We start from the raw sequence: 25,083 nt of genomic DNA, 5'->3' as shown, positions 1-25,083 counted from the left end.
AGATGTAATTTTTTTTGTTTCTCAGCTTATGCCACGTTTAGGAGGAAATCAATTGATAATTTCTTGGTAAATTCACCTGAGGAGTCATGACAAGTCTTGCGTACATTAAATTAGTCCATTATACCTGGAAAAAGAAGCACTGTTCTAGAGAGATGTCGGATCTGCCGAGAAACTGGTGTCTGAATGAATGCATTGACCCAAGTCTTCTCAAACTTCGTGAGAGTTTAAATGATTACACTGTTATTAGAATACATTCTGGTCCTTGTAATTTGCAAAGCAATTTCCCACAAGCATTACGATGGGAGGCAAACAGTTCCCATAGAATTTAGATTCAGTAAAATAACAAGCAAAGTCTCGTTGCCAGTAGTGAGAGAACCATAGAAGAATGATATCTCTCCATGGTTCAAATCTATGGCCACATCTTAAGGCTATTACAAATTTGATTAGCTCACAATGTCAGCATAGTAAGAGAGAGAGAGAGAGAGAGAGAGAGAGAGAGGAAACACAAATGATAGTAGAGTAGGTGCATGATATGACAGCTCCTTCAAAATCCCTTCATATCCTTTGCCTCTCTCTCTCTCTCTCTCTCTATCTAAGTTGCTGTTTATGGTACAGTTTTGCTTTTAGTGGAGAACCTGATGCCATGGATATGTGTGAGTGGATGGTGCTTTCTGATCTCTAATTTCTTCCTATCCATTAACTGTGATGTGTAAAGGCGAGGAGAAGAAGGTCTCTTGAGCTATACAGACTTCATCTCTTCCTGTCATTTGAGATCCATGAAGCCAGCTTGATTTGTTTGAACTTCCTTCAGCATCCATGCATGGTTATGGCCAGCTGGTGAAACTTGAGATGTGATTTTATGCATTTAGTTTCCTCCATAAATTTCTCTTCTTTCTTCTCTTTACCCCCAATGATTTTATTCTGAGGATTCTGTGAGGTACTGGTTACACATTTTCTTTGGGATTCCAATGTGATGGCTGACTGTTTCTGCTAGCATCAGCCATGTTCTCGTTGGATCTTCCATCTGATTTCTCTCTCTCTCTCTCTCTCTCTCTCTCTCTCTTACTCTCTCCCCACTCCAATCTTTGGTTGCTTCAATTAGATCTTGGATTTATGTGGAGTCTCTGGTTCCTCCAAATGACAATGTTGCCTTCAGATTTACTGCTGATGGGCTTCCTATCACTCATACGCTGCTTTTTTGTTTGATTCTGAGATCTATTAGAGAAACAACTCTGTAATATCTTGGCCTGCTTTTCCTCTCAACTTGTATAAATTTCCAGTGATCTTCCATGGAAATCTTTCGACAGTTTTCCTACTCATGAGATGTTCTCTTGAGTTGCTCTAAGCTGCTGCTTCTCCCTCTTGACTTGGAGAACAATTTCCCACCCTGGTTCATCTCTTCATCATTTCATGTGATGGGTTTCTTTGACAAAGTCTCATCCTCCCTCCCTTGGTCTTTTCCTGATTTGACTGTGTTAGTTCTGCTGCACATAAAATGACACTTTGTAAGTTTCAACTTTCACTTCACCTTGCATTCCTCTTTCCATAAAAAGCCTTGAGATCTTAGGCCTTTAGGCAGCCTAACTCTCAACTTCATTGGTCTGAGCCCCATGAATCCAGTCTCATGTGTACATGAAATAATGCTCTCCGACTCTCCATCTTGTACTGCAGGTCCATGATTTCTACGTTGAGTTCATACCTTTGCCCTTAGCTTCATATCTTCTCCCCTCATTTTGCAGGCATCAGATTCAGTGAAGAGAGGAGAAAATGGGTGGTTGGTTTTGTGTTGGTCGCTGGTGATCCTGTTGTCCTTTCGAGGGGTTATATGGAAGCTCAAATCTTTTGTTATGCTGGAGGCTAAGCACACTACTGCAGGATCATCCAGAGATCATTGAGAGGGCCTTCTTTAGATGTTATCCACTGAAAACCCTGCAGGTCCTTCGTGTTCCTCCAAGCTTCCAGCAGTGAGAACTCATGTGAGGGCTTCTCCTGACAGCCTTCCCTCCCAAGAAAGAGATCCTGTAGTCCTTCAAGAGAGAAGAATCCCAAATTTCTCTATAAGGTAACACTGGTTCCTCTGGAGACATTATTGTTGGTATTATCAATCAGAACCCTCCTTTTTCTCAACAAGTTCTTTCTTTAAATCTTCGATTACAAATGTAATTTCTGCATCTCTAGTTCAAATCAGCACTTTTCCATATTGTTCTTTTTCCTGGAAGTGGCTATTGGTGGGCATGTAATTTGCTCTGCTTTGTTATTTTGTTTACATTCGGTCTCTGGGGATTTATCAACACCAACTAATTGGTTTTGCTTTGTGATTTTATCTCTCTTAGTTGCGTTTTGATCAATGAAATGATATCTGTGGGTGTTCTTTTGAGATGTCAGGGTTATGATTTTTATTCATAGTACAGTTTGTCTGTGGGCTTAACTAATCATGCTGTCTGAAGCAAAAGGCTGTCCTTTTTGTTACTAGTGACACAACTCTGTGTCTGATTCCTTGATCACAAAGAAAGATAGTATAGCAATCAGCATATGCCATGATTAAAACAAGTTCATAACAATATTTGGTTTGCTTAGGACTTGTTCTGAAACTTGTGATTTGGTAGCAGAAACTAAACTTATCTGGTGTTTTCCATTCAGAGATTATGTTTTTACATCACGGAGCAAAGGAATTGAGGCTTCTTGGCCATTCGCTGCACAGTTCTTGCAACCTTACTTGAAGCACGGTGTCAATGATTTATTGCCACCATTCGAGAACCCTGATACAGTGAGAACTCAGAGTCTCTGCAAGGTAGCACAATTGGTTCAGCCTGCTGCTTGTTCAAAGCCAGAAAGAATTGAATCACACTTTGATGTTCTTAAGCCTGCAGATGCTGGCCCTTCTGATGGAGCACTTGCTAGCGTTTGACAGGATCCAACCATAAATCCATCACCAGAAGACGGGAAGTCTGCATTTTGTCGAGGATTTACTGTGAATGAGCTGAGCCATAGTGATGATGGAACTTCTCTGACAATGAGAACACCTCAACAAGCTAAAGAGATTTCAAGCCAGATCAGTGGACTTCCGTGCTTGGTATCATTAAGCGGAAGCTCCTCCAAAACGCAGTTTCAGCCAGAGGTTATTGATCTTGGCAATACTCCTGAGAAGTTGTGTGAACCTTTGGAAAAGAAGAACAGGTTGATACCCAAATTGGATACCATCTTGGAGACTAGTAAAGCAGAAGATCTTGCAGAAATGCATTCTATAGCTTTGAATGTTTGCCCTGTTTGTAGAATATTTTCCTGCACTTTAATCACCACTTTGAATGCTCATATGGACCAGTGTCTTTCCATGGGGTCTAACTTTAAGGCGGCGACGACGAGTAATGTTCCCGAACATAGAGTGAAGCCAAGAAAGAGGAGGTTGATGATGGATATCTATGCCACTTCTTGCCATTGCACTCTTGAAGACCTCGATAAGAGGAATGGTACAAGCTGGGCTTCTGAATTATCACTAATTGCAGCACCAGTTAATAGCCTTTGTGCTGCTCACACCAAAAGGCCAGAGGTGTCACCAACTGATTCTACAAATAATGGAAATGGAGCAGTTTCTGCCGATCCAAATGGTGTAAAACTTAGGATTTTATCTAAATTCAAAGGTCAAAAATTGTCAAAGGAGAGCTTTAAGTTGAGGAAGCATGCAAAAGAACCAAAGGAAAACAAGGATAAGCATTTTGCATCGAAACACTTGGAAAATAAGAAACTGAAGGCACAGAAACAGCAATTGATCTCATTGAATATGCTGCAGTCACAGGTATTTTTATCCTCGCATGCCATTGTTCATGTTTATTCTAAGCAGAAGAAAAGAGAGAATATTAAATTCTATACGTAATTTGGATATATCAAATTGTGTTGCACAAGGAACTCTTTTTTACTTCTTCAATTAGATACTTCATTTTTTTTTTTGCATGATCAAATCATAAATCTATTGAATTCTGAAGCAAAATCAATCCAACATGATTATATTTATAGCATCTAGTTTGATGGCCTTATTAATGTTGCTCAAGGTACCTTTTCTCTTAATTTATTTGGAGTTGCAATTGATGGTCAATTTTTGGCCCTTTCAAAGTAATGAAATTTTCTAATCAAGTAGATGGTTCTTTTTAATTTTTACTACAACCTTTTATTTTTTTGAGATGTTCAATGGCAACATGCAACTTGCAGTTTAATGTGATACAAGATCTAGTTTACATGCTCAATGTGATATTTTTACCCCAGATTTCCATTCCATAGCAATATTGCAATTTAATATCATGAATTCTATAATGTGATAACCAGATTCAAGCTGCAGCCCAAGTAGATTGTGAGACAGAGAATCATCAGAAGAGTGATAAGTCTCCATCACATGTATCAGATTCAGGAGACCATGAAAAAAGAGCAGATATCCTGCAAAAAATGAACAAAAAGGAGAATTGTAGTACCTTGGAGGATATGGAATCTATAACCAGCGAACTCCAGTCCATGAATGGAAACTTGACTGGTTCTCCAGGGACAGAGAGAGTTAATTTCCTGCATAATCCAGTTCATAGCATGGATGAAAGTAAGAGAGATTCCCCTGAGCTACCTTCAAGTTCCAGATGGCCTTCTGAAGGTACTAATTTGGCAAATGGTATTATCCTGAAATTGTCAAGATCATCAGGGAGCTTGATATGTTCATCAGTAATGAAATCAAAAGAGACTGACATGGCAACTTGGGAGGATTCTGATAGCAATTCGAACAGCAAAATGGTTCTTTCACGGAGTTTCTGTTCATTGTTGAAGGATGAAACGAACACAACTTCGAAGAAGAATACTGTCGTAAGGAGTCGAGTTTGTTTGCAACCTAGGAAACTTGGAGCAATTGAGAAACCATTTATCTCTAAAAAGTTTCAAAAGCACAGGACTGATATGAAAAAAGGAGAAAACTCACCATCTAACAGTGCGGGTGTGTGTAGTCCTACTGTTAATATTCACCTTCTTAGAACAAGAGAGACAGGAACAATGGGATCTCATCAATCTTATACTCCAAGTAGTATTACAATGTTTGGAGGAGAGGACATGAATGAAGTATCACCAAGCAGAAGAAATGATACAGAACATTTAAACATAGTGGAAGAGCAGAAAAGCAATACTTCGAATAATCTTTCTTCAGGAGCTGAATGTTCTGACACTGAAATTGAAACTTCTGACTCTGGAGATTATGCGACTAGAATTTCCATGATCAAAGCTGTTCCTGAAAACTCAGAAAAGACTGAACTACCTTTCAGCACCAAGTTGGGTTCTCCTTCATGTGTAGAACATGCACAGACTACATCTGAAATTGAAGCCCATGCAGAACAATTGAAGCAAGCATTTGATGAGCAACAGAGGTTTTCTGGTGAAGGATCATCAATTGAAATTGGAAACCAAGAGATCCAAGCCAAAAAAGATTGTTGCACAATTCAGCTTAAAGAATGTCAGGCTGAGACTCTTTCAGTTCAGGAGTCTAGTGGTTGTTTGACTGGTCATGGTGATGAGGGGCTTGAAATGCCTGAAAAGAATTCATCAATTGACTCTGTTAGAATGAAAGCAATTTTTTTCAAGAATTTGTCCGGTGAAGGGGAACCATCTGGATCACCTGTGTCAACTGATTCCAAATCCCAAGTTTCAGAGGTAGAACCATTGTCCATAGCTGTTAATACCCGAGAGAGTATACATTTAGCAACTCCATCTGCAGAAAGCATTGAAGCAACTCAAGATAGGAACTTGAAGAATTGGAAACAAGAAAACTCAAACATCAGACCACCACATCAGTCAGTTTCCGTGAAAAGTCCACTAGATTTTGCGGTCAAGATATCTTCACCTAGGCCATCACCTCAATCACAGATTCATTCTGTTTCCAGTCCTATACTAAGGTTGATGGGCAAAAATTTGATGGTGGTGAACCATGAAGAGATTGTGCAACCTCAAACTACTGCATTGGATTGCACACAATACGTGAATCATTGTGCTTCTAGCAACAATCACTTGAAGCGTGAGATTTCTCCATATCAGCATAATCAGCTTTCGAGTGGATCTCCAGCCATTGGCTCAGGTTTACCAATGGGTGATCACCAGATGCCCCTAGATCTCCCTAGCACCTCAGTTGGTGGCTTTGCATGGGCTTCACTGCAAAATGGTCGTAGGGATCAACAAACTCAGCAGAGGAAATCGAGTACAAAGCTCACCTCATCTCATCATACACTGGACAAGGTGATTGTGATCGATGGCTCACCCAAGCATGAGGCTGATCTAAAAGGCTGCCTATCAAATTCGGCAAGCACTTTGCCTAATAGGCCATTTTCCTGCTATCCATTGCAACATCATATTAGAGATTGCCCAAGAATCTAGTTTCCGAATGCATATTCAAGTGTCAGTGCCAGTTTCATGAATCAAGGAATCACTTCAGAAGGACATAACCTTTTTCTGTCAAGCCCCACCGTGTTCCAGTCTCCTACAGGTCAAAAGGGACCTTTGATGTATTACTCACGAATCCCGCATTGATCCTACATTTTATTGTGAGCATAAGAAGGTTTCCCCTCAAGTTTCAGAATGCAATCTTCTTCAGTATCTGCGGAGGCCAAGCTGCCAATTATGCAGAGTTTCTTTGGCAGATTGCTTCTAGTACAGCTAGAAAGTGACAGTTATCAAATGAATCAAAAGCTGGCAAAAACTTAAGAATCAGAATCTCAAAATAGATCATGTATTTAATTTGTTGTTTTCCAGCTGGTTTTGAAACATTTTCCTTCTTTACAATTTCAGTGCATTGGACTTTAAGCAAAACCTAATGTGAAGTGAGAATAATCAGTGCATCACCAATGGCTAAAAGTTTCTCCTGACAATGGCTAAAAGTTTCCATTGCAGAGTGAACAATGTTTGTTCTTCTTGTTGCTAAGAAATTCTGAACTGGAACTTGTGTATTCTTATTCTGCTTTTGCTCAGCAACTTGCATTATGCATCAAATTCTGATCTTTTATAGATTTTGGGGATGGTTCATATTATGCAATGCCGATATCCTCCATTTTCTGCTTTAAATTCCTCCTGCAGCTTATCAATAATGTGAGACTGCACTTTTCTAATATCAATATATGTTCATGGATTACCTTTCAGTTTTATCCAGTGAATACAAGTTATTGAGACTAGTAAATGGTAAGCGGACACAAACTGGTGCACCAGTAGTTCTTAGTAAACACTGTTAGGAATCAGGATAACATCATGGGGGAATATTATGGTGTTCATGAAGGATTAACACGAAATCCTAGAACTAGGTCGAATGTGTTCCGAGGATTCTTCATATGTAAGCACATCCATTTCCTAGTCTCTTTCCATTATGTAACTGGTTTTTGGGTTGATTCAAGGCTTTACATGCTCATCTTATACTTGAAGCAAGAAACAAAAGGTTTTTTCACAGATGAAATTTCAACAAACATGACTGGTACTGCTACATGATAGTAGAATATGACTTGCACCCTCGGATCTCTATCGAACAATGATACAGTCAGTCCATTGCAGGATGATGCTAACGACAAGTGTCCGCTGAAAGACACAAGATAAAGAATTCTGTGCAGGTAATGTTCAGATACAGAATTCTACCAGCAGAGAGGACCTCCTCCTAGTGGAAGTAGAGGCTGGTCAGGATGTTGTTGTGCACTGGATCAGCCAAGTGATCCAACAGGTTGTGAGATGGCCCAACCCCGGTGACAAGCCCCCCCTGCCCAGAGTACCCCAGTATGGCCAACATAGCCAGCGTCCCATTCTTCACCTCCTTCAGCTTCAAGTCCTTGAGTGACTTGTCATCCTTCCCAAAGCCAAGAGGGTTGAAGAAAGGTCATCCAGGGTAAGCAGGGTCTCCTGAGCCACCCAGCCCCTTCTCCAGCCCTAAGAAGTACTGCTTTCCCATGGTGCCCGGCTTTGCCCAGTCCTGGAACCTCCTGTGCTCCGCAAACCCCATGAGCGCCATCTCCAGCACGAAGAGAGTGTAGGGGTCCGCCCAGTAGACGCATGTTCCTGCAGGTGGCATTGCCCCGGTCTTGAACCACGGAAGAGCAGTCTCGGCTGGTCTCATGCCGAGCTTCCCCAGAGTCTCCGGCGCGATCGCACCTGCGGCGCCGAGCATGGCGAACCTTCCGTTGATGATCTCCCCTTAAGCTAGCCATTTGGGCTCGATGAGTCTTCCGGTGCCGTCGGGGTCCGACGGGCCTAGTGGATCGAAGCCATAGTCACCAGGGAAGCTGCAACGTGGGACTCTAACGCATGAATCATTGTCCACAGCCCGCAGAAACAGTGGTGGAAGCGTAGGTTATGCTCCATGTCAGGAAATATAGTCGACCTTCCATCCAAGTAAGAGAGGGATTGTTGGGATGCAAACCAGAGTTGCCTATGTGCTCCTTTTGACAAGTTGACAAGATGATTCATGTCAGCGAAGAACAGTTTATATACAACAAGTCATTAAAGTCGCCCAAGAGTGCATTCAGTGATGTTTTCCCAAGTCTGATATCAAATCTAATGCATGAAATATATCTGCTCCTCGCATGAAGTTTGAGAGATGAAAATATGAACAAGCGTATGGCCTTCAGAGGGGGTGTGGAAGCTGCTCGAAGATGTGGAGGGGTCTTCCTCCTCCGAGGAGATGTCTCCCAGCTTCCATTGGAGAGAGAAGAGCTTGAGTTGCCATTGGTTTGTCTCCCCTCAGAAAGAGAAGCAATTCAAGAGAGAGTTTGCAGTGGCGGTGGGAGTGGCAATCTAAACGAGACACAGAGATGGAGTATGGAAGATGAGGAAGGCTCCCATTAAACTGCCCGATAGGACAACACCACCTGGTGTGCCAAGTGGGGAGGCTATGAATCATATTTGAGATCACATCCCACAACCTAAGGCTGGAGAGTAGGCTGATTGATGATATCTTTAAGTGGTTTGCATGAAATCTTGGCGAAAGAGTGTCATTATAATTCTTTTATACGTTCAATATCATAAAACTCCTATCTGTCTGTAAGCGTTAAGAGGACATACTTTGAAGGGTGATATCATAGGGGTAATGTATCAATTCAAAACTGCATGTAACTTTTTCTATCAAACACAATAATACTATTTTATTTATATGCACCTATTCATGATTTCTTTCCCCCATTTCAAGATATATAATAAAGAAATTATTTTCTAATATCTGCTTAATTTCTTCGTCGAATAAATATTTTTTTTAAAAAAAATATATTATATTAAGTGACGTATACGAGGTTGATACTTGGATTCGAATATGAGATCCATCATTCATAAAACAATAATGCATGCATTAACTAATATGAATATTCCAACAAATACATCGATTTTATATTGTAGAGACGCTCACTTTTAAAAAAAAAAATTATAATTGGATATTCTATTTTTTATAATTCTCTCTCATAAGTTGGAAGTCACTTATAAAATCAACATAATACCAATCTGATTAAAAAAAGAAAAAGAAAATGAGAAGAAGTGGCTGACGGAATGATGGAAAGAAAGACCAATGCTTCTCAATAATGACACAAATAAATTTCTGTCTATTTATAGGGATTAGATGATGCATTATTGTACCTATTCAAAGGTTCATGCACTTGCGTTAGTAGTGACCTTATTCAATACAAACTTTCATTTTCTTTTTTTGCACCTTCTCATGGCATCTTTTCCTAAAACAAGATCCAAGATTATAAATTAAGTATATTTTATAACAAAATATAAGCTTGCTTTTTAGATTACCAAATTCAGATGACTTCAGTGATTATGTTCTTTCCAATAAACACTGAGATTAAAATGCTTGAGTTAGTAAAATTTTCCTCTACATTTCATACATTCTTTGGTGCTGGTGTTGCTTTAATGTCATATTAATGGTTCCTCCTCTTCTTCTTTCAAAGATAACAAGGATTGTGCCGAGGAGATCCTCTTTATATCCTTGTTTGCTTAATTGAAATATTTTAGATATGCAAATAACTCTATTTTGTATTAAGTGAACCTTCAAACTTTATTATGTATACCGATAATATATATATTACTTTGGTTTAGAGAGCCAACAGCAAATCTTATCATTCCATCCTTGAAAATATTTCAAACTTGTGAAACTCTCACTAATCAAAAGATTAACTCTTCTAAATTTAAAATTTATTTTTCTTGATGAATATTACGAAAAGTAGTTTTTCTTTTACATACCTCCATACTCTTTATCGCACCGAGGCAAATGGTACAATATTTAATTTCTGCATCGTATGTGACTGGAAAACAAGTGCATGTATTTTGAAGGCGACGATGCTGAAATCTCGTCGTTAAAACCAGTAGCCAATAATGCAATCGAGGATTGGAGATGCAGTCTAAATCTACTATTCTGGGTGTGGTCTCCTTGTGGTTAGGGCTCCGGCACCTCGTTGAGGTCGAAGTCAAACAGCCCACGTTTTGCTCCCTTGTCGATTTCAGATGAGTGTGGAGAAGACGATGGAGCTCGATGCTGCAGCTCATTGAAGTGCCGTCTCTTGTGGCCCCCGAGTGCCTGCCCGCTTCGGAACGTCAGGTTGCAGTTCGTGCATCGGTGTTCTGCCATCTCCGCTTTGATCACTGCACCGTTTCCATGGATCAAGTCCTCGCCTTGCTTCGTGTTGGAACCTTCCTTCTCGTTAGGGATCGCCGCTGCTTCTTCGGGATTGCTCTTCTTCTTGTTGTGGCTGGCTCGGTGTCCTCCCAACGCCTGGTGAGATGAGAAAGTCTTGAAGCATACACTGCACTGGTACCTTCGAAAACGAGCAGATGTGCCGGACCCGTTCACCAGTTCCAGCTCTTTGATCCTCCTCTTCTTTGTTCTCTTGGAGCTCGATATCAGTTCGTTCCCGTAGCTGCCGGCGTCCATGTCATCAGATTTCTGATCCCAACCGATCCCATCGGTGCCAGCAAAACGAGTGCCAGCGATCTGTTTCGTATCAGTGTCTTCCACCTCAGTGGTGATGGTGGTCTCCGGACGCTGCGGCTTTCCATCAGCCAGGAGCAACAGGGTATCAGCGGCAATCGCGTCGTCATCTCTGTCACCAGCCGTCCCTTTCCGCCCTCTTCTCGCGGTTGACCACTTGGTGGTGGGCGGCACTCTCGCGATCGACGAATACGCATCGGGTTGCGGCTTCTTCCTCGCACCCGGAGGCGGATTAACTCCTCTGTAGTCTCTCTCCGGGTGGCACCTCAGGTGGCCAAACAGTGATTTATCGGAGGGGAAGGTCTTCCCGCACTCAGGGCATGTTGGGACCACCGCCCTCCTGTTTGCATGCTTGCGTTTGAAGCTACCACAACCCTCGTCGACCGCCTCTTTGACGTCCGATGCAGATTCGGCGTTAGCATGCTCATCGCCGGCAAGCTCCCCGTCAGCACCACCGGTGGATTGGTCAGCTATCACACCACTATCACCAGATGGAGACACCGCCTCCTGAGCCGCTGTTTCCCTGTCCTCGTCTCCGGTCTTGGGGCACTTGATCCGAAGCCGCAGGGTGTTCTTGGTCAGCTCCTCGGGGGCTTGCTCTTCTGCGGTCACTGCAGCATCCCAGGTCATATGGTGGCTTCCACCTTCCATGAGACGAGCTGCCATTCCTGAGCAACAGATGAGAGCGAGGGATCAGACGTGAAGGCACGTACGTGAACTGAAGACACTATAATGGTTTCAGCTCACGAAGGAAATAACTTACTCTCTGGTTGATGGCAAGAAGCTGCCTCTTCCCTATCTATCAGTTTCCGAAACCCAAAAGGTCATAAAACAGAGCCGAAGCCACAGCTTCCCACGAAAGACAGCGACGACAGCACAATAACTACGACAGAGGACACCTTCTTTGGTTACCAACAAAAACTCAAACCCAGCTTCGTCAACACCTATTTGGATCCCACAACGAGACGAAGAACAAGAGCAGCAACCTCAGCTGAACATGGCGTGATCTCCAGCTGGAGCCGCCTTCGACGCATACAGGATCTATCAACTTCGAGAAAACAAAATGACGAGCTCGAGGGAAGCAGATTGGATAAAAAAGACACCCATTTTTCGTTGGATCAAGAGAAGAAGGGGTTGGGGGGGGGAGAGGAGGCGGGGAGCCGATCGATGGAGCTGGCAACTCCCTGTGCTCTTCTCCAAAGTCCAAAAAGGCGGAGGCTGCAAAGAAGGAAAGCAGGGCTGGAGACAGTGGCGAGGTTGTGAGAGGCACAGGGGGGAGGAAAGGGGGAGAGGAGGGGTAGGAGGAGGAGGAGGCGAAGAAGAGTGATTCGGAGATGGCTGTAATAACAGTAATGGAGGAAGAGGTGGAATCCCGCAACAATTAATCTCGCCCCGCGACCATCGCTCGGGGGTGCCTTCCATGCGTTATACTGCTCTGTTCGTGATGGTGGTGAGAGAGAAACCGACTTGTGGAGGACGAATGGGAGCCGTGCGAACAGAGCAGAGCAGTATAACGCATGGAAGGCATGAGTCGATTTCTCTCATTCGTCCTCCACGAGTTATGCTGCTCTGTTGAACAGAGCAGAGCAGTTGTTCTCTCACAATTGTTTCTCTCTTCTCTGTTCAACAGAGCAGTATAAGTCGTGGAGGACGAATGAGAGAAACCGACTCGTGCCTTGCATGCGTTACACTGCTCTGTTCGTGATGGTGGTGAGAGAGAAGCCGACTCGTGGAGGACGAATGGGAGCCGTGCGAACAGAGCAGAGCGGCATAACGCATGGAAGGCACGAGTCGGTTTCTCTCATTTATCCTCCACGAGTTATACTGCTCAGCTCTGTTCGAATTAGCGCACCAAGATCATAGAATTAATTAGTGCAACAGCAAACTCAAACATCAGACCACCAAATCAGTCAGTTTCCGTGAAAAGTTCACTGGATTTTGCTGTCAAGATATCTTCACCTGGGCCATCACCTCAATCACAGATTCATTCTGTTTCCAGTCCTATACTAAGGTTGATGGGCAAAAATTTGATGGTGGTGAACCATGAAGAGATTGTGCAACCTCAAACTACTGCATTGGATTGCAGCACACAACAGGTGAATCATTGTGCTTCCAGTAACAATCACTTAAAGCGTGAGATTTCTCCAGACATTGGCTCAGGTTTACCAATGTGTGATCTCACCAGATGCCCCTAGATCTACCTAGCACCTCAGTTGGTGGCTTTGCATGGTCTTCACTGCAAAATGGTTGTACGGATCAACAAACTCAGCAGAGGAAATCGAGTACAAAGCTCACCTCATCTCATCATACGCTGGACAAGGTGATTGTGATCGATGGCTCACCCAAGCATGAGGCTGATTCTAAAAGGCTGCCTATCAAATTCGGCAAGCACTTTGCCTAATAGGCCATTCTCCTGCTATCCATTGCAACATCATATTAGAGATTGCCCAAGAATCTTGTTTCCGTACGCATATTCAAGTGTCAGTGCCAGTTTCATGAATCAAGGAATCACTTCAGAAGGACATGACCTTTTTCTGTCAAGCCCCACCGTGGTCCAGTCTCCTACAGGTCAAAAGGGACCTTTGATGTATTACTCGCGAATCCTGCATTGATCCTACATTTATTTTATTGTGAGCATAAAAAGGTTTCCCCTCAAGTTTCAGAATTCAGTATCTGCGGAGGCCAAGCTGCCGATTATGCAGAGTTTCTTTGGCAGATTGCTTCTAGTACAGCTAGAAAGTGACAGTTATCAAATGAATCAAGCTGGCAAAAACTTAAGAATCAGAATCTCAAAATAGATCATGTATTTGATTTGATGTTTTCCTGCTGGTTTTGAAACATTTTCCTTCTTTACAATTTCAGTGCATTGGACTTTAAGCAAAGCATAATGTGAAGTGAGAATGATCAGTGCATGACCCACCTAGTTCCTCTTGACAATGGCTAAGAGTTTCCATTGCACAGTGAACAATGTTTGTTCTTCTTGTTGCTAATAAATTCTGAACTGGAACTTATGTATTCTTATTCTGCTTTTGTCTCAGCAACTTGCATTATGCATCAAACCTCCATTTTCTGCTTTAATTCCTCCTGCATCTTGTCATTAATGTGAGACTGCACTTTTCTAATTTCAATATATGTTCATGGAGTACCTTTCAATGAATTAAGTTGTTGAGACTAGTAGATGGTAAGCGGACACAAACACTGTTAGGAATCAGGATAACATCATGGGGGGAATATTATGGTGTTCATGAAGGATTAACACGAAATCCTAGAACTGGGTCGAATGTGTTCCGAGGATTCTTCATATGTAAGCACATCCATTTCCTAGTCTCTTTCCATTATGTAACTGGTTTCTGGGTTGATTCAAGGCTTTACATGCTCATCTTATACTTGAAGCGAGAAACAAAAGGTTTTTTCACAGATGAAATTTCCACAAACATGACTGGTACTGCTTGCTACATGATAGTAGAATATGACTTGCACCCTCGGATCTCTATCGAACAATGATACAGTCAGTCCATTGCAGGATGATGCTAACGACAAGTGTCCGCTGAAAGACACAAGATAAAGAATTCTGTGCAGGTAATGTTCAGATACAGAATTCTACCAGCAGTGAGAACCTCCTCCTAGTGGAAGTTGAGGCTGGTCAGGATGTTATTGTGCACTGGATCAGCCAAGTGATCCAACAGGTTCTGAGATGGCCCAACCCCGGTGACAAGCCCCCCCCTGCCCAGAGTACCCCAGTATGGCCAACATAGCCAGCGTCCCATTCTTCACCTCCTTCAGCTTCGAGTCCTTGAGTGACTTGTCATCCTTCCCAAAGCCAAGAGGGTTGAAGAAAGGTCCTCCAGGGTAAGCAGGATCTCCTGACCCACCCAGCCCCTTCTCCAGCCCTAAGAAGTACTGCTTCCCCATGGTGCCCGGCTTTGCCCAGTCCCGGAACCTCCTGTGCTCTGCAAACCCCATGAGCGCCGTCTCCAGCACGAAGAGAGTGTAGGGGTCCGCCCAGTAGGCGCATGTTCCTGCAGATGGTATTGCCCCGGTCTTGAACCACGGAAGAGCAGTCTCGGCTGGTCTCATGCCGAGCTTCCCCAGAGTCTCCGGCGCGATCGCACCTGCGGTGCGTAGGTTATGATCCATGTCAGGAAATATAGTCTACCTTCCATCCAAGTAAGAGAGGGATTGTTTGGATGCAAACCGGAGTTTGCCTATCTGCTCCTTCTGACAAGTTGACAAGATGATTCATGTCAGCGAAGAACAGTTTATATACAACAAGTCATTAAAGTCGCCCAATAGTGCATTCAATGATGTTTTCGGAAGTCTGACATCAAATCTAATGCATGAAATCTATCTGCTCGTCGCATGAAGTTTGAGAGATGAAAATATGAACAAGCGTATGACCTTCAAAGTGGGGGTGTGGAAGCTGCTCTAACAACGAACGAAGCCCTTCTTGGAGAGTCGATAGATGTGGAGACGGAAGGCTGGAGAGGTCTTCCTCCTCCGAGGAGTTGTCTCCCAGCTTCCATTGGAGAGAGAAGAGCTTGAGTTGCCATTGGTTTGTCTCCCCTCAGAAAGAGAAGCAATTCGAGAGAGAAATATGAGGTGTTTGCAGTGGCGGTGGGCATGGCAATCTAAACGAGACATGAGATGGAGTATGGAAGATGAGGCAGGCCCTCATGAAACTGCCCGATAGGACAACACCACCTGGTTTGCCAAATGGGAGGGTATGAACCGTATTTGACATCACATCCCACTGCCTATGGTTGGAGAGTAGGCTGATTGATATCTTTAAGTGGTTTGCATGAAATCTTGGCGAAAGAGTGTCGATTATAATTCTTTTATACGTTCAATATCATAAACTCCTATCTGTATCTGTCTGTAAGCGTTAAGAGTACATATTTTAAAGGTGACATCACAAGGGTGATGTATCTATTCAAAACTGCATGTAACTTTGTCATGATGATTCTTTCTATCGAACACAATAATACTATTTTATTTATATGCACCTACCTATTCATGATTTCTTTCCCCCATTTCAAGATATATAATAGGGAGGGATATTCTTTTTTTTTTTTATAATTCTCTCTCATAAGTTGGAAGTCATTTATAAAATCAACCTAATACCAATCTGATTTAAAAGAAAAAAAAGAAAGAAAATGAGAAGAAGTGACTGATGGAATGGTGGAAACAAAAAGACCAACGTAATTACAATGCTTCTCAATAATGACAACTTTTTCTACACACTTAATGCCATAAATAAATTTCTGTCTATTTATAGGGATTAGATGATGCATTGTACCTATTCAAAGGTTCATGCACTTGTGTTAGTAGTGACCTTATTCAATACAACCTTTCTTTTTTGCTTCTTTTTTTTTTGCACCTTCTCATGGCATCTTTTCCTAATACAAAGATACAAGATTATAAATTAACTTTATTTTATAACAAAAATATAAGCTAGATCAAATCTGAAGTATGTTTTAGACACCAAATTCAGATGACTTCAGTGATATGTTCTTTCCAATAAAATTTTTCTCTACATTTCATACATTCTTTGGTGCTGCTGGTATTATTGCTTTAATGTCATATTAATGGTTCCTCCTTTTCTTCTTTAAAAGATAAAAAAAAATGATTGTGCCAAGGAGAACCTCTTGATATCCTTGTTTGCTTAATTGAAATATTTTAGAAATGCAAATCACTCTATTTTGTATTTAAGTGAACCTTCAAACTTTATGTATACCCATAATATATTACTTTGCTTTGGAGCCAACAGCAAATCTTATCCTTCCATCCTTGAAACAATATTTCAAACTTATGAAACTCTCACTAATCAAAAGATTAACTCTTCTAAATTTAAAATTTATTTTTCTTGATGAATATTAAGAAAAGTAGTGTGTTTTTTTTTTTCTCTTTTACATACGTTGATACTCTTTATCGCACCGGAGGCAAATGGTGCAATATTTAATTTCTACTATTCATTTGTGACTGGAAAACAAGTGCGCAAGTATTTTGAAGGAGACGATGCTGAAATCTTGTAGCTAAAACTAGTTAGTAGCCAATAATGCAATCGAGGATTGGAGATGCAGGCAGTGTGGTCTCCTTGTGGTTAGAGCTCCGGCACCTCGTTGAGGTCGAAGTCAAACAGCCCATGTTTTGCTCCCTTGTAGCTCTCAGATGAGTGCGCTGAAGAAGATGTAACTCGATTCTGTAGCAGCCCATTCGCTCCCTTGTCGCTTTCAGATGAGTGTGGAGAAGACGATGGAGCTTGATGCTGCAGCTCATTGAAGTGCCGTCTCTTGTGGCCCCCGAGTGCCTGCCCGCTTCGGAACGTCAGGTTGCAGTTCGTGCATCGATGTTCTGCCATCTCCGCTTTGATCACGGCACCGTTTGCACGGATCAAATCTTCGCCATGCTTCGGGTTGCCACCTTCGTTCTCGTCAGGGATCGCCGCTGCTTCTACGGGATTGCTCTTCTTCTTGTTGTGGCTGGCTCGGTGTCCTCCCAGTGCCTGGTGAGAAGAGAAAGTCTTGAAGCATACACTGCACTGATACCTTCGACAACGAACAGATGTGCCGGACCCGTTCACCAGTTCCAGCTCTTTGATCTTCCTCTTCTTTGATCTCTTGTAGCTCGATATCAGTTCATTACCGTAGCTGCCGGCGTCCATGTCAGCAGATTTCTTATCCCAACCAATCCCATCGGTGCCAGCAAAATGAGTGCCAGCGATCTGTTTCGTATCAGTGTCTTCCCCCTCAGTGGTGATAGTGGTCTCCGGACGCTGCGGCTTTCCATCAGCCAGAAGCAACAGGGTATCAGCGGCAATCGCTTCGTCGTCTCTGTCACCAGCCGTCCCTTTCCGCCCTCTTCTCGCGGTTGACCACTTGGTGGTGGGCGGCACTCTCGCGATCGACGAGTACGCATCGGGTTGCGGCTTCTTCCTCGCACCCGGAGGCGGATTAACTCCTCTGTAGTCTCTCTCCGGGTGGCACCTCAGGTGGCCAAACAGTGATTTATCGGAGGGGAAGGTCTTCCCGCACTCGGGGCATGTTGGGACCACCGCCCTCCTGTTTGCATGCATGCGTTTGAAGCTGCCACAACCCTCGTCGACCACCTCTTTGACCTCCGATGCAGATTCGGCGTTAGCATCCTCATCGCCGGCAAGATCCCCGTCAGCACCACCGGTGGATCGGTCAACTATCACACCACTATCACCAGATGGAGACACCGCCACCTGAGCCGCTGCTTCCCTTTTCTCGTCTCCGGTCTTGGGGCACTTGATCCGAAGCCGCAGGGTGTTCTTGGTCAGCTCCTCGTGGGCTTGCTCTTCTGCTGCCACTGCAGCATCCCAGGTCGTATGGTGGCTTCTACCTTCCGCGATACGAGCTGCCATTCCTGAGCAACAGATGAGAGCGAGGGATCAGAAGTGGAGGCACGTACGTGAACTGAAGACACTATAATGGTTTCAGCTCACGAAGGAAATAACTCACTCTCGGGTTGATGGCGAGAAGCTGCCTCTTCCCTATCTATCAGTTTCCGAAACCCAAAAGGTCATAAAACAGAGCCGAAGCCACAGCTTCCCACGAAAAACAGCAACGACAGCACAATAACTACGACAAAGAACACCTTGTTCGGTTACCAACAAAAACTCAAACCCAGCTATGTCAACACACCTATTTGGATCCCACAGCGAGGCGAAGAACAAGAAGAGCAACCTCAGCTGAACATGGCGTGTTCTCCAGCTGGAGCCGCCTTCGACGCATACAGGATCTATCAACCTCGAGAAAACAAAATGACGAGCTCGAGGGAAGCAGATTGGATAAAAAAGACACCCATTTTTCGTTGGATCAAGAGAAGAAGGGGTGGGGGGGGGGGGGAGAGGAGGCGGCGAGCCGATCGATGGAGCTGGCAACTCCCTGTGCTCTTCTCCTCAGTCCAAAAAGGAGGCAGCAAAGAAGGAAAGCAGAGCTGGGGACAGTGGCGAGGTTGTGAGAGGCACAGGGGGGAGGAAGGGGGGAGAGGAGGAGGAGGCGAAGAAGAGTGATTCGGAGATGGCAGTAATGACAGTAATGGAGGAAGAGGTGGAATCCCGCAACAATTAATCTCGCCCCGCGACCATCGCTCGGGGGTGCCTTCCATGCGTTATACTGCTCTGTTGGTGGTGGTGGTGAGAGAGAAACCGACTCGTGGAGGACGAATGGGAGCCGTGCGATGGGGATTGATGAGATTGCGCAGGGATTTGGAGTGCCTAAGTTTCCATCTAATCCGACTGCAATTAGTTACCACAATCTCTCTCCATATAATTCTTTTCCATCCTTCGCACCCTCCTCTCCTTTTGAACCCCTCTCCATTCTCCGTATCTTATCCTCCATATGCACCGAAGCCACGAGCATAATTCCCCTCTACAATGAATGATATTGACAATCTCAAAGCTGGTGATGAATCCCTGATTCAACCCCATCCGATGATATTGACAATCTCAGTCTTGTGTCGAGTCAACTTGGACTTTTCCGATGACTGGTTTGACATTGGCAGGCTTCACAGATTCCTGCAATTAATTGCATCCCTGCTGTTTCTGCGAACGAGTCACCTAAGAGAGAGAGGAGCATATGCCGAGATAAGAAGGGATTAGGCATGCTAAGAAGAAATCACCCCCTTTGAATATTTGATGATGGGATCACATCCATAAGTATATGGCAAGTAGCATAATGTGTACAGTGATTAAGGCATCTCTGTTAATATCATGCCATTGGTTACATCTTTTCAGGCTCTGATGATGGTGCATTGATTAACTAATTATCAGAAATATGGTGAAAGAAAATTAAAGGTAAACATATACCTCTTTGAGAAGACTGGAAACTGGCAGACTTCCATATAATATTATTCACTGTCTTCTCACTTGCCATAATTTTCCTTTGAAGCTTTGTTCACAGTTTAAAATCCTCACTTGTTTCCATCATCTAAAATCTGTCTATCTTCACAAGTATTTAGAAACATACAAATAAATGATTTTATTTCTGTGCGGTGAGACATCATTCATGCAAAAATTACATTGGTATTGACGGATTCAGTCACTTGCAGAACCATAGTTTTAGTCTACAACTCTGTTGATGGAGAAGCGCAGGCAAGTGTCTAGAAGATGAAAGGAAGAACACCAAGTTACCATGTTGAAAGCAAAGACAGCTCATCATCAACACACAAGCAAAACCTTCAAGATCAAAATACATTAATTTGGGACTGACAACAAAGATATTTTATTGTGAAAAAGATGAAAACAAGAAACATGGAGATAATCTTTTGAAGGATAGCTTCTGGAGGCTACCTTCATTTCGGTTTCTTTTCAATTTTGATGTGATCTCACAGGTGCATTTGTACATTCCATTTACATTGAATGAGTTCAAACTTATTGAAACTTAACAGGCCTGAAAAATGCCACCTCCTTTTGATCCCTAACCGATGCAAAGGGTCGGAGACATCAAACAACTTAGGGCGCATGAGGAGCGTGATACGGTAATTTACTTTCGTATCAAAGGAGTAAATCGAGGTATGAGAAATTATGAATGCGGTTGTATTGTAGGAGACTACCATAGCTGCGATCCCATACACCTATAAAGAGAGCCTCTGCATCTGGACTGAATGATATACCGGAGATCTCACCAAAGAAGTCCAGTTCTTGTCGCTCTTTGTACCCGCTTCTTACATAAAAAATGTGAACAAAGTCTGCAGGCTCAGCCATTGCCATAAACTGACCATCAGAGGTGAAGCGGATTGATCTTATTGCACCAAGATTGCCTCTCAATACAGCAAGAGATTTGGAGAGATTCCTAACATCCCAAACACGGCAGGTCTTGTCTTGGTTACCAGTGGCTATCGTATAGCCATCTGGATTCCATGCTGATGCGAAGGAGAAGTCCAGGTGGCCTCGTAAGATCTGGACAGTCTGCAAAAGACCAGATGTCACTAACTTGATACTGAATCAAATTCTTAGAATTGGTTGTCATTACCAATACTAGGATGACAATGCGTATCTCTCAAAACTTTTTTTTTCAAGTTTAGGATTTCAAGTTGCAGTGGTAACACGGGTTACTTAACCCCAGTTATCATCCTGAATGAAACCAAAAGTCACCCTACTCACCTTTCCTGTACAAGAATCAATCAATGCACCCTCAGGGTTGTCTCCGACGACAACAAGAAGTTTTCCATCAGGACTAAGAGATGTATGCTGCCAATGAAAAAAAGAGGTGAGAAAGACCCAACAAAAACTAGCAGCATAGGTAGCAACTACAATAAGAAGGAAAAATAATCCAACATGAAATTCCATTGCATCTATGTGACAAAGCTACTCAAATTGTCTAGATCACCAGAAGGAGCAGAATAAACACAATTGGTGTCTCCATCACGAGTTCATTAGTTATCAGCGGATTCACTTAACCTATTCGGGTTGTAGAATACTGACCCAGATCTATAATCAACCCACCATAAACTATCACAATGAATTCACAACAGATGTTCACACTGCCAACTCTACAAAAGAGGAACACAGAAACAAATAGAGTGACTCACATTAACCGGCCAATCGAAGTGAAAATGCTTGCAAAGCTGGAACTTCTCCATGTCAAAGTCTCGAACTCCAGAGTCGTTATTTGAAGCCATGAAGTGAAGAGCACCGCTAAATAAATTTTAATATTCAAGTCAGATCAAATATAGAAGGAAGGAAATTGAAGTGTTACAAAACATAACTACCTGGAACTGTTATATATCTCAATGGCATTTGTGATTGCATTGTCATCATATGTTGCCCGGCAACAAAAGCTTATTCCCTCTCGATCTAAATACTGATTTCATATCAAGGTAAAAGAACATCAGATGATTGTTTTTCAATTCTTTTTCTCATTATTGGATAGATAAATCAGCAATCTCATATAATTTATCCTTGAAAAATATAGCAATAGAGAATGATAAAGAAGATTACTTTACAAATAATTTCTCCTTGGAATCCACCTGCTACTAGCAACTTGTCCTTTACTGCTAATGTACTAACTTGAGTCTGAGAAAATCCTTCAGTTAAATTTCCTGGGTGTTTCTGAGACCAAATTACAGGTAATTGTAAACTTGAAATTGTCCAACATGAACAAAAAAATAAATGGACTAATTTCACATGGCTTCAATAAGTACTTGAAACCATAGCCAAGAACACACACCTGACGTGGTGCCACATGCCCTGCAAGATTCAGAACTTCATATTTATTACGAGTTACAGCTGACCAATGAACCAAAGAATAGTGTGACATCAAGTAGACATCATGCTTGGAAGTAGCCCAAACCAAATTCCTTAGCTGCAAAAATATTATATAATACTCATCAGCCGCAAATTCCACTCAGATTTACCTAAATTAAGATTGGCAACCTGTATATCAAATCTTATTCTGCCACCTTAGCAAGTCATAACACCAAATTGTTTTGTATAAACACATCATGGTTGAGAAAGACCATTATTTTGTTAGGATACAGTATATATATATATATATATATATATATATATATATATATATAGACACACACACACACACACACACACACACACACACATCAACACCTCTTTTTCCTATTGAAATCGAGCTAACAACTTCATAATAGCTGAATGCAACAATTTTTATTATTAACATTAAAGATCAACCATACATCAGTACATAATTTTTTCACTTATGAATAAAGCCTCAAAGCACCTGCATAATAGAGAAAATACATTTGCACCATATAAGCACAAATATACACAAATACATGGTTTATTCACTTTTTAATAAAGAGATAACCATGTTTCCACACTGTAAATCCAAAGCATGGAGAACAACCCTCCTAGCATGAATATCAAAGCCAGAACTTCCAACTCTTCTTGGGTCATTTTTCTTATGAGTAACCAAAAGAGATTTCAAAGAACTAATAATAACTTGGGGATTTAAATGCTGAAATCAAATGCCCATGAAGAACATGACTATATTGAGGAGGAAAGAGGAGAAGAAATTTTGATTTTATAATCCGTTAAGACAAATTGTGATACTAAGTTCCAAACAAACCCCAGTATTCACTAGCCAATATTGCATCAATGAACTTGAATTATATATGTATGCCAATTGGACTCTCAAATAATTATCTTTCACAACTTTAATTTTGTCGATTGGCTGATCAAATTGTAACTGAAAATTTACGATGCCAATAAAATGCTTGCCATTGACCAGATAAATAAGATGGTAGTGTTAAATCCTAATTACAATAGATTCAAAATATCCCTATCGCAAAAGCAATCTGGTTAAAGGAATCGAAATAGCAAAAGCACCAATATCTACCATTTCTTTCTTACCTGGAAATGAAGAATAGTTGATCTCACTGATCTCGAATTTCTCCTGAAATCATAATATACACCCTCTTTCTCTGTTGGCTTGCAATCCTACAAGCAAGATTACCGTTACAAATAATGAAAGAAGATAGTAATTAAACCGATCAAGAGTTTTTTCAGGTTTCCTGCCTTCTCTGATTCTACTCCAGAATTTTGAACATTCTCATAATTTTTGTACTGTTCTAGTCTAGTTCGCCTATAGTCCTCCCTTGAAAAGTTTAGCCTATCCCATGGTATTCCTTGGATATCTTTTCCTTTTCTTGTTTGAGCTGCTGAAATATCAGTTACCTTGCCATTCTGGAATTAAAAATTCAAATCATTCTCCAATGAATATCAAACAAAGAATAAACTACAATGAGGCGAATAATGGAACCGCAAAATGAAAGATGTTGGTAGTAGCTTAAATCAGAATGAATCACCCAAATAAGAACAAAATGAAAGTAGAAATAAACATACATATTGATCATATACTTCATCGTCAGAATCTGCTTCATTCACCCCTCTTTCTTGAAACTCTGCATCCACATCATCCTTTGCATCGCCCATCTCAGGGTATTTCTGCTATTTCATCAACAAGGTACCAAGACACATCTATTCTTCAGAACAATATACACTAATCGACAACTAAAAATTATGAATATGAAAAAGCTGATGCTATAAGCCCCTTGAAAGTATATGAAACATGAAAATGGAAAAACGTAACCAATAGACTCCTCGAACAGTTACTACATTACTCAAGTCTCTCCTCAGAATGCCTGATGCTATGAGCTCCACGTGGCTTTATCATATCTTGTTTAATGTAACTATGGAAGTAACAAAAGAAGCACATAATATAAATGTTGCGCCACAGAAAATGGCAGATTGTCATAGCTAGAAAAAATTTGCAAGTAATCTATAGTAATACAAATCTGCACAAGTTCACAATACTAAGTTATGTATAATATTAACTTTGATCTTCCTGACTTCCTGTGATACGATGGACGAAAATACAGCAACAAAATATCTAAAGACAAAAAAAAAAAAAAAAAGGGACTAGAGAAGCTTTTATATTACTCGAGCCATTCAAAAGATGATATCTTCGTTAGCACAAACATAACTAGACCTCTCGATTGATAAACTAGAGCAAAAAAGCCATTCATGTTAAAACAAGATAAATTGCTGCATTCGAGTAGAAGGATTGGATTTTCTTTCACGCTTATTCTATAACGAAATGATCTGTTCCAAAGCGCCGCAAATAACGCGATTTGGAATAAGAAGCACACATCAAGACATATCGTTCACCAAGAACAGTCACACCCTACGAAGAAAAATCAGAGAGTTTTTTTTTGTTTCTTTTTAATACACCACGATCAATTAATTCAAACAAAGAAATAAGTATAATTTCACACCTCGATTCCATACGGATAACCACCACCAGAAAAGAAGAGACATCAGAAAGACCAAAAAAATCACAAATGAAAACCCTAAAAAGAAAAAAAAATCCCATCCCGGCCGGAGGAATTCCAGGAAATAAAAACCGGATTTTTACCGCTCCGCACTTCCTCTAGGGCTGGGAAACCTTGAGTCGGCGATCGACGCCGATGCCTCGCGTCAAACCAGGTTTGGGCTCCAAAAAAAAACCCAACGACTTGCCAGCGGAATCGGAAGGTTTACGAAACGAATAGGATTCCCTTTCGCTCCGCCTTTTGCGCATTCTTATTTCATTCCTCCGCCAGGAAATGATACGGCCTCATCGCCC

At 41.9% G+C, this 25,083-nt stretch overlaps 3 protein-coding genes and 2 pseudogenes across 7 annotated transcripts; 1 reads left to right on the top strand and 4 right to left on the bottom strand.

Moving 5' to 3' along the window:
- Positions 1–531: 531 nt before the first annotated feature.
- On the top strand, positions 532–6,956 carry LOC135625855 (uncharacterized). Of its 2 annotated transcripts, none has more exons than XM_065130960.1 (4): positions 532–653; positions 1,740–2,062; positions 2,641–3,793; positions 4,318–6,956. In XM_065130960.1, exons 3-4 carry the CDS (start codon positions 3,014–3,016, stop codon positions 6,385–6,387), a joined length of 2,850 nt encoding a protein of 949 aa, XP_064987032.1. In that variant the 5' UTR covers positions 532–653; positions 1,740–2,062; positions 2,641–3,013; the 3' UTR covers positions 6,388–6,956. The 2 variants fall into 2 exon arrangements, with proteins under 2 accessions (XP_064987032.1, XP_064987031.1); XM_065130959.1 differs by lacking the exon at positions 532–653 and adding an exon at positions 712–1,671.
- A 453-nt stretch (positions 6,957–7,409) lies between these two features.
- LOC103969732 (chlorophyll a-b binding protein 8, chloroplastic-like) lies at positions 7,410–8,745 on the bottom strand (annotated as a pseudogene).
- Positions 8,746–10,267: 1,522 nt separating this feature from the next.
- On the bottom strand, positions 10,268–12,478 carry LOC135625975 (zinc finger protein ZAT9-like). The gene is made up of 2 exons (XM_065131150.1): positions 11,724–12,478; positions 10,268–11,628 (listed from the first exon to the last, which is right to left on the bottom strand). Exon 2 carries the CDS (start codon positions 11,624–11,626, stop codon positions 10,409–10,411), a length of 1,218 nt encoding a protein of 405 aa, XP_064987222.1. The 5' UTR covers positions 11,627–11,628; positions 11,724–12,478; the 3' UTR covers positions 10,268–10,408.
- Positions 12,479–14,265: 1,787 nt separating this feature from the next.
- LOC135625976 (photosystem I chlorophyll a/b-binding protein 3-1, chloroplastic-like) lies at positions 14,266–15,744 on the bottom strand (annotated as a pseudogene).
- Positions 15,745–20,181: 4,437 nt separating this feature from the next.
- Positions 20,182–25,083, bottom strand: LOC103969731 (uncharacterized WD repeat-containing protein C2A9.03). 4 transcript variants are annotated; one of them, XM_009383382.3, is made up of 10 exons: positions 24,874–25,083; positions 23,802–23,903; positions 23,475–23,642; positions 23,310–23,396; positions 22,153–22,287; positions 21,924–22,034; positions 21,695–21,786; positions 21,515–21,620; positions 21,087–21,173; positions 20,182–20,891 (listed from the first exon to the last, which is right to left on the bottom strand). In XM_009383382.3, exons 2-10 carry the CDS (start codon positions 23,889–23,891, stop codon positions 20,478–20,480), a joined length of 1,290 nt encoding a protein of 429 aa, XP_009381657.2. In that variant the 5' UTR covers positions 23,892–23,903; positions 24,874–25,083; the 3' UTR covers positions 20,182–20,477. The 4 variants fall into 4 exon arrangements, with proteins under 4 accessions (XP_009381657.2, XP_064986672.1, XP_018675541.2 ...); XM_065130600.1 differs by having other exon boundaries at positions 23,802–23,906; positions 24,874–25,066; XM_018819996.2 differs by lacking the exon at positions 23,475–23,642 and having other exon boundaries at positions 24,874–25,065.

This window comes from Musa acuminata, chromosome BXJ2-10, assembly GCF_036884655.1.
Source record: "Musa acuminata AAA Group cultivar baxijiao chromosome BXJ2-10, Cavendish_Baxijiao_AAA, whole genome shotgun sequence".
Lineage (NCBI taxonomy): Eukaryota > Viridiplantae > Streptophyta > Magnoliopsida > Zingiberales > Musaceae > Musa > Musa acuminata.
Note: the sequence above shows the minus strand (reverse complement) of the source record. Positions and strands in the feature narration are given on the sequence as shown.